Source organism: Zea mays, chromosome 1, assembly GCF_902167145.1.
Source record: "Zea mays cultivar B73 chromosome 1, Zm-B73-REFERENCE-NAM-5.0, whole genome shotgun sequence".
NCBI classification, from domain to species: Eukaryota; Viridiplantae; Streptophyta; class Magnoliopsida; order Poales; family Poaceae; genus Zea; species Zea mays.
In genome coordinates, this window is record NC_050096.1 from 15,563,698 (window position 1) to 15,572,356 (window position 8,659).

At 44.1% G+C, this 8,659-nt stretch overlaps 1 protein-coding gene across 1 annotated transcript; it reads right to left on the reverse strand.

The window, feature by feature from the left end:
- Nucleotides 1-215: 215 nt before the first annotated feature.
- LOC100285496 (Mo25 superfamily protein) lies at nt 216-4,224 on the reverse strand. Its single transcript, NM_001158388.2, has 11 exons — nt 3,587-4,224; nt 2,733-2,900; nt 2,524-2,642; nt 2,218-2,292; nt 2,012-2,105; nt 1,549-1,608; nt 1,337-1,408; nt 1,099-1,197; nt 907-951; nt 679-784; nt 216-545 (listed from the first exon to the last, which is right to left on the reverse strand). The coding sequence occupies exons 1-11, from the start codon at nt 3,782-3,784 to the stop codon at nt 472-474; spliced, it is 1,110 nt and encodes a 369-aa protein (NP_001151860.2). The 5' UTR covers nt 3,785-4,224; the 3' UTR covers nt 216-471.
- Nucleotides 4,225-8,659: the final 4,435 nt, after the last annotated feature.

Consider the following 8,659-nt stretch of genomic DNA (forward strand, 5'->3'; position numbering starts at 1 on the left):
CTGTAGATATCACACCAGTCCACACACACACGATCGAGTACCATCTATATTTGGTTTCTAGCAACTAATTTTTATTTAGTTTCTTAATTTTACTATATTTTAGTTCTTAAATTAATAGATACAGAAATTTTAGTTTCTGTATTTGATCATTTAGGTACTAAAATGAAACAAAAATGTAGACTAAAAAATTAGTCTCTAAAAACCAAACATCCACTGAAGCAACAGATAAATTAAAAGACAATTTGTCGCAAAGACAACAACCTGTCAGCACTGCATCACGCTGCGCGCTCAATTGTGGCGCGGCGCGGCGCCGCGTGGGCCCAAATTAAAAGAAACCAATGAGCCCGCACCGGGCTTTCACCTTCACACTCGATTATGCATGCATGAAACACAAACACAGGGAGACAGACACTAGCTGGCTACTGCTCTTTGCACGTCGCGAACTCGCGATGCTTTCAACTTGTCTTTCTATTACTTTTCAGCACCATTTAGCGCTAGGATCTCCGAGATGACCGTAGCTTTATCGGCTTCGAACTTCTTGTCGTCTGCATCCAACAGCGAACTGAGGTTGGTCTTGGAATATATATGCACAAGTAGTTTTGGAATTTGGATAGCTGGGTGCATGCAGAGAAACTACCGTACGTGTGGCGCAGATTTAGTACTACTTATTATTATTACCTTTCTCGACGGTGGTGAAGTCTTTCAAGAACCTCAGGAGCTTGCTTCTGTTGGCGAGCAGTATGCCGGTGATCTCAGGTGCCTGCTCCTTGTTAGCGACGAACAGCTGCACATTTTTAGGCAGCGCGCGACGGCATTTTTCTTCATTACTAATTCAAACCAAAGAGGATAAAGGTTTGCAGCAGCAGCACGTTAGGGACAGGCACAGGGGAGTTTTGACTGACGCACCTTGAAGACATGGAAAGCCTCTACTTGAATGGCTATGCTTTCATCCTGGCGATCGACGTGGAAACGTAACGAGCAAACAGTAAGATGAGCGTGGTTATATATAAGATCCATTCAAAGTCTGAACCGGGGTAGCGCATCCAACCAGGCACATAAAACTGAAGTGCTAACAATGCTAATGGCGGCGGAGCATACCCTTAGAAGGTTCATTTGAATCATGAGATGCTCTTTCGAACTAACATAGCGCACCATCACTGCAGCGTTTGACCTTTCCAAAAGAATGTCTCGCAAGAGCTGAGAGGGGTACCATTTGCATTTTGGGATAAGATCAAGTGAGGTTCGTCAATTTGTGAGTGTTGATTGAGTGTGATGGCAAGAAAGCTTCAAAGTAATAGACGATGCTAAACGACGAGAAGGGAAGAAAGGAACGTACCTGAATGGCTTTCCTCCGGATGAAGTAATTGGAAGCAGATAATATCAGTTTCGAGTTGAATTCCGCAAAGAACTGATACATGCAAAGCTTACGGTTAGAGATTGCAGTCATCTGTGCCGCAAATGAAGCTACAAGCACGTATTGATCATTGTAACCTTAAATTAAAGTCACATGTATATGCAAACAAATACAAAACCATGAGTTGCATTTACCCAATCATAATTCTTGGAAAAGAACTCAGCAGCAGTTGATTTATGCCGTGTCATGAGTTCCTGTTAAATAAATTAAAGGACAAAAACTATCACCCATCAACGACAACAAATTCAAAAAAGTACTAATATGAGGCAAGGACAGAGTATAACATAATCGTGCAATCTTGTCTCTTAGTTCTAAAATAACTCGACCTGCCGGAGGTCAGACAGCATCGGGTATTGCATATAAGAGAAGACCTTCTCGAATAGGTTGAGAAAACACCTGAATCCCTACTTCATTCATACACAGTAGCACCATAGCCCATGTGAGAATAATTGGAGCCAGGACACACGAGCTTAAAATTCACTCGCACGGGAAGTCGAAATCAGGACCTAATGAGTGTTAGACCACCTAACCAACTCAGATAGTGACAGTGACCCTTTCGTTGTCTCTTAGTTCTAAAGGCATGCATGTCGTACTCACCTTAAAAGTTTTAAAAACATCTGATTGCACATTGAAGTCTGGAAACTGTATATGATCAAAGAAAGTCCTAAAGTGTGGAGATTCCAGTACGTACCTACAACACAATCACAAATTACACTAAACAAAAGATTTTTAACATGATGCATATATCACATGTCATTAACCTTTTTTTAATCATGCTAGATGATAAAGATTATTGCACATACCTTGCAGCAACTTGGTGGCGTATGCAATCTCTCAATAGAGTACTATAATGTATTGCAATGTCCAAGTTTCCATACCTTCAAGTTGGTGGAGAACTAATATCATGTTATGTCAAAAGACAATTTTCAGGTAGTTTCTAAATGAAGAATAGACACGATGGCTCATTTGATTTTAGAAGGTTATATATCATATGGTTTGAATACTATATATATGTGCGCACATGCACGTAAAATAACTTGATGCCATCTATATCCATGTTAAAACAACTTAAGGCCATCGAGATGATCATTAGTCGACTAGATACTTACCCAGACATCAAAATATCCAAAAGATCCAAGTTGGTTTCTAAGTAATCAGAGGCAACCAATCTTGAATCAACCTTTTGCCTTTGCAAATTTGCTATCACTTGTGTAATATCCTTTTGCGTCTGAGGAAAGAAATAAGTATTTTAGAAGTGATGATTTTAACCAGAACAAAAAGTGATTAGAATAATTTTTAATTATATATACGGACTTACTTCCAGGTCCACATATTGAAGGCAAACAATTAGTTGACGGAAGGTGTCAGTGTCCTTCTTGAAGAACTCCTTAGTCAATTGCTTGCATGCTTCTTCACAAGGATCTTCTTCGCCATTACCATACAGAATGCCTTTCATCTCCTTGACTTCTTTGCTTAGTTCTACCATCTACATGCCAAACATGCGGATTTAATTGATACCTCAACAATTTGAGAACCAAATGCCATTTTTTGTTATTTTTAAACTTCTATTTCTGCTTATTTATTTAAACTAACAAGAAACAAACCAAAAACAGAAGTTCCTAGTCACTTCAATGAGTGTAAAGGTATACAGCAGTCAGCAATACAGCATAGACAACTTGCATTGGTTATTTGATCTCTATCTATGAAGTTACATGCTACTTGATGTATAGTGTTCTTTCTTCTTTCATCATATTTTTGTAGATATATGTGCATGATCAGACATTTTCAGTTTTTCAGAACGACAAAATATGGACTTTGGCATCGATCTGTTAATTCTTAAGAGCAGTAAATATGAAAAAAAGAAAAATTGCACCAGAAAAATCCCCTTATAACTGCACGAATAGAAATGCTCCAATGCAGTGACGCCAGCGTCAAAAGATCATGCATGCACTGTAAACGGAAGCGAGAGCCGAGAACAGAAACGGACATATCCATCCCTAAAGCATGCACAGACGGAACGACACGAATACGTCTATCCCTAACAATCATAGATACAGTTGCAACTTATAAGGAAGCAGAAAGTTATAAATAATAAAGTATATACATGTACGTACACGAAATCGATAAGCATGCGAGCAGCAGGAATTTTAATTTGAAAAAAAAACATGTTACCCTGTGCTCATGCTTGGCGTCGCGCTTGCCGGCGCCGCAGCCGTCCTTGTTGTCGAGGATGTAGGTGACTAGGTCCCTGGCGTGCTGCACCACCTCCGCGGGGGTCCTGGGCTTGGAGCGGAACAGCCCCGCCTTCCGATGGCCGGCCCCATGCCCAGCCACCGCCGCTCCCACGCACGGCCACAGGCACCCGGTCATCTCGATCCCTACCGACCTCTTGGATCGAGGATCACGCTCGCCTGGCCGGCCGCGCGTCCGCTCACCGATGATACCGCCGCCGTCGGCGACGCAGGTGCGTCGTCCAAGACCTAAAAGGTGTCTATGTTCAATCAGGGCGTGGACCCAATAAAGTGCATGGGTGTACATATGTATATACAGCCGACAGCCCATAAAAATATAGGCATATTAGTACATGTATATATACACTTGTGATTAGATCAGATCCGAATACAGATAGGAAAATAGCTTAAGTGTTAGGGCTCAGGTGCCCTTTGCAGGAAGCGAAGAGAAGAGGAGAGATACCTGGTGGCTGGTGTGGTCGGTGCTCGTCGCCGGCAAAGGGTCCGACGAGTACTTTGGGCAGCTGGGCATAGGCCGGCGGCGGTCGCCCTAGGTGTCGCGCAAGCGACGCGAACGGGAAAAGAAAAACGTACAGCAAACAGGTATGACCGTATGAGCGAGGGCTTTCCCGGGGGGCTCTTCTCGGCTTCTCCTCGTCGAACGATACTCTGGGCTGATCTGTCTTTTTTGTTTTGATTTTTCTTGTTCCGCCGTTGGACGCAAAAAAAAGGCTAATTAGTTTGGGAGAACGGCCCATGAAACTGGCTCATTCTTGTTTGCTCCCTCTTTCGTTTTGTCTATGAAAGGACAGGTGACGTCTAAGAGGATGAGGAATTAGGATCTCTAAAACTTTCTATAAACTAGACCACAAATAAATTCCTAGAGTAAAATCTATGCAATTAATTAAATTAAAATGTACAAACTAGATTTTGTCTAAGTGTTGCTATCTCTACCGCAGTAGCTAAGTTTCTGAAAGGGAATTAGGCTTACACCTAGTTCCTAATTAATTTTGGTGGTTAAATTGCCCAACACAAACAATTGGACTAACTAGTTTGCCCAAGTGTATAAGTTTATACAGGTGCAAAAGGTTCACACTCAGCCAATAAAAGGACCAAGTTTTGGATTCAACAAAGGAGCAAAGTGGCAACCGAAGGCCCTCTGGTCTGGGAGCACCGGACTGTCCGGTGTACACCGGACAGTGTCCGGTGCACCACCGGACAGTGTCCGGTGCACCAGAGGACTCCAACGCAAACTCGCCACCTTCGGGAATTTCCAGAGGCGACTCCGCTATAATTCACCGGACTGTCCGGTGTACTCCGGACAGTGTCCGGTGCGCCAAGGAAGGTCGGCCTCAGGAACTCGCCAGCTTCGGGAAACTCCAACGGCTAGTCCGCTATAATTCACCGGACTGTCCGGTGTGCACCGGACTGTCCGGTGCGACTCCGGAGCAACGGCTACCTCCGCGCCAACGGCTCTCTGCCGCGCATTCAATGCGCGCTCTGCGCGCGCAGATGTCAGGCGCGCCCATTCCGGCACACCGGACAAGGAACAGTAGATGTCCGGTGTGCACCGGACACCCAGGCGGGCCCACAAGTCAGAAGCTCCAACGGCTAGAATCCAACGGCAGTGTTGACGTGGCAGGGGCACCGGACTGTCCGGTGCGCCATCGAACAGACAGCCCAGCCAACGGTCATGTTTGGTGGTTGGGACTATAAATACCCAACCACCCCACCATTCATTGGATCCAAGTTTTCCACTTCTCAACCACTTACAAGAGCTAGGCATTCAATTCTAGACACACCAAAAGAGATCAAATCCTCTCCCAACTCCACAAAAGCATTAGTGATAAGTGAGAGTGATTTGCCGTGTTCTTTTGAGCTCTTGCGCTTGGATTGCTTCTTTTCTTTCTCACTTGTTCTTGAGATCATAACTCCATTGAAATAAAGGCAAGAGGCACCAATTGTGTGGTGGCCCTTGCGGGGAAGTTTTGTTCCCGGCTTTGATTTGAGAAGAGAAGCTCACTCGATCCGAGGGATCGTTTGAGAGAGGGAAGGGTTGAAAGAGACCCGGCCTTTGTGGCCTCCTCAACGGGGAGTAGGTTTGCAAGAACCGAACCTCGGTAAAACAAATCTCCGTGTCTCACTTGCTTATTCGCTTGGGATTTGTTTTGCGCCCTCTCTCGCGGACTCGTTTCTTTATTACTAACGCTAACCCGGCTTGTAGTTGTGTTTATATTTGTAAATTTCAGTTTCGCCCTATTCACCCCCCCTCTAGGCGACTTTCAATTGGTATCAAAGCCCGGTGCTTCATTAGAGCCTAACCGCTCGAAGTGATGTCGGGAGATCACGCCAAGAAGGAGATGGAGACCGGCGAAAAGCCCACTACAAGCCACGGGAGCACTTCATCGGAAGAGTCCCGCACCAAGAGGAAGGAGAAAAAGAAGATCTTCTCCAACAAAGAGAAGAAAGAAAAATCTTCTTCCCACAAGCCGCATCGGAGTAAGGACAAGAAGAAAAGAATGAGGAAGGTGGTCTTCTACGAGACCTATTCTTCATCGGCATCCACCTCCAGCTCCGACGCGGCATCCGTCACTTCTAAGCGCCAAGAGCGCAAGAAGTATAGTAAGATTCCCCTACGATACCCTCGCATTTCCAAACATACACCTTTACTTTCCGTCCCATTAGGCAAACCACCAACTTTTGATGGTGAAGATTACGCTAGGTGGAGCGATTTAATGCGATTTCATCTAACCTCGCTCCATAAAAGCATATATGGGATGTTGTTGAGTTTGGTGCACAGGTACCATCCGTAGGGGATGAAGACTATGATGAGGATGAGGTGGCCCAAATCGAGCACTTCAACTCTCAAGCGACAACGATACTCCTCGCCTCTTTAAGTAGAGAGGAGTATAACAAAGTGCAAGGGTTGAAGAGCGCCAAGGAGGTTTGGGATGTGCTCAAAACTGCGCACGAAGGAGATGAGCTCACCAAGATCACCAAGCGGGAAACGATCGAGGGGGAGCTCGGTCGGTTCCGGCTTCGCAAAGGGGAGGAGCCACAACACATGTACAACCGGCTCAAGACCTTGGTGAACCAAGTGCGCAACCTCGAGAGTATAAAGTGGGACGACCACGAGATGGTTAAGGTTATTCTAAGATCACTTATTTTCCTTAACCCTACTCAAGTTCAATTAATTCGTGGTAATCCTAGATATACTAAAATGACCCCCGAGGAAGTTATCGGGAATTTTGTAAGTTTTGAGTGCATGATCGAAGGCTCGAGGAAGATCAACGAGCTTGATGATCCATCCACATCCGAAGCTCAACCCGTCGCATTCAAGGCGACGGAGGAAAAGAAGGAGGAGGCTACACCAACTCGACAACCAATAGACGCCTCCAAGCTCGACAATGAGGAAATGGCGCTCGTCATCAAGAGCTTCCGCCAAATCCTCAAACAAAGGAGGGGGAAAGACTACAAGTCCCACTCCAAAAAGGTTTGCTACAAATGTGGTAAGCCCGGTCATTTTATTGCTAAATGTCCTATATCTAGTGACAGTGACCGAGGCGACGACAAGAAGGGGAGAAGAAAGGAGAAGAAGAGATATTACAAGAAGAAGGGCGGCGATACCCATGTTTGTCGGGAGTGGGATTCCGACGAAAGCTCAAGCGACTCCTCCGACGACGAGGACGCCGCCAACATCGCCGTCACCAAGGGACTTCTCTTCCCCAACGTCGGCCACAAGTGTCTCATGGCAAAGGACGGCAAACGGAAGAAGGTTAAATCTAACTCCTCCACTAAATATGAATCTTCTAGTGACGATAATGCTAGTGATGAGGAGGATAATTTGCGTTCCCTTTTTGCCAACCTTAACATAGCTCAAAAGGAAAAATTAAATGAATTGGTTAGTGCTATTCATGAAAAGGATGACCTTTTGGATTCCCAAGAGGACCTCCTTATTAAGGAAAATAAGAAGCATGTTAAGGTTAAAAAGGCTTATGCTCTTGAAATTGAGAAATGTGAAAAGTTATCTAGTGAGCTAAGCACTTGCCGTGAGATGATTGACAACCTTAGGAATGAAAATGCTAGTTTAAATACTAAGGTTGATTCACATGTTTGCAATGTTTCAACTTCAAATCCTAGAGACAATAATGTTGATTTACTTGCTAGGATTGATGAGTTGAATGCTTCCCTAGCTAGCCTTAGAATTGAAAATGAAAAATTGCTTGCTAAGGCTAAAGATTTTGATGTTTGCAATGCTACAATTTCCGACCTTAGAACTAAGAATGACATGTTACATGCTAAGGTTGTTGAATTAAAATCTTGCAAACCCTCTACATCTATCGTTGAGCATGTATCTATTTGCACTAGATGTAGAGATATTAACATTGATGCTATTCATGATCATATGGCTTTAATTAAACAACAAAATGATCATATAGCAAAACTAGATGTTAAAATTGCCGAGCACAACTTAGAAAATGAGAAATTTAAATTTGCTCGTAGTATGCTTTATAATGGGAGACGCCCGGGCATCAAGGATGACATTGGCTTCCAAAGGGGAGACAATGTCAAAATTAGTGCCCCCCCTAAAAGATTGTCCAACTTTGTTAAGGGCAAGGCTCCCATGCCTCAGGATAACGAGGGTTACATTTTGTACCCTGCCGGTTATCCCGAGAGCAAAATTAGGAGAATTCATTCTAGGAAGTCTCACTCTGGCCCTAATCATGCTTTTATGTATAAGGGTGAGACATCTAGCTCTAGGCAACCAACCCATGCTAAGTTGCCTAGAAAGAAAACTCCTAGTGCATCAAATGATCATAATATTTCATTTAAAACTTTTGATGCATCTTATGTTTTAACTAACAAATCCGGCAAGGTAGTTGCCAAATATGTTGGGGGCAAGCACAAGGGGTCAAAGACTTGTGTTTGGGTACCCAAAGTTCTTGTGTCTAATGCCAAAGGACCCAAAACCATTTGGGTACCTAAAGTCAAGAACTAAACTTGTTTTGTAGGT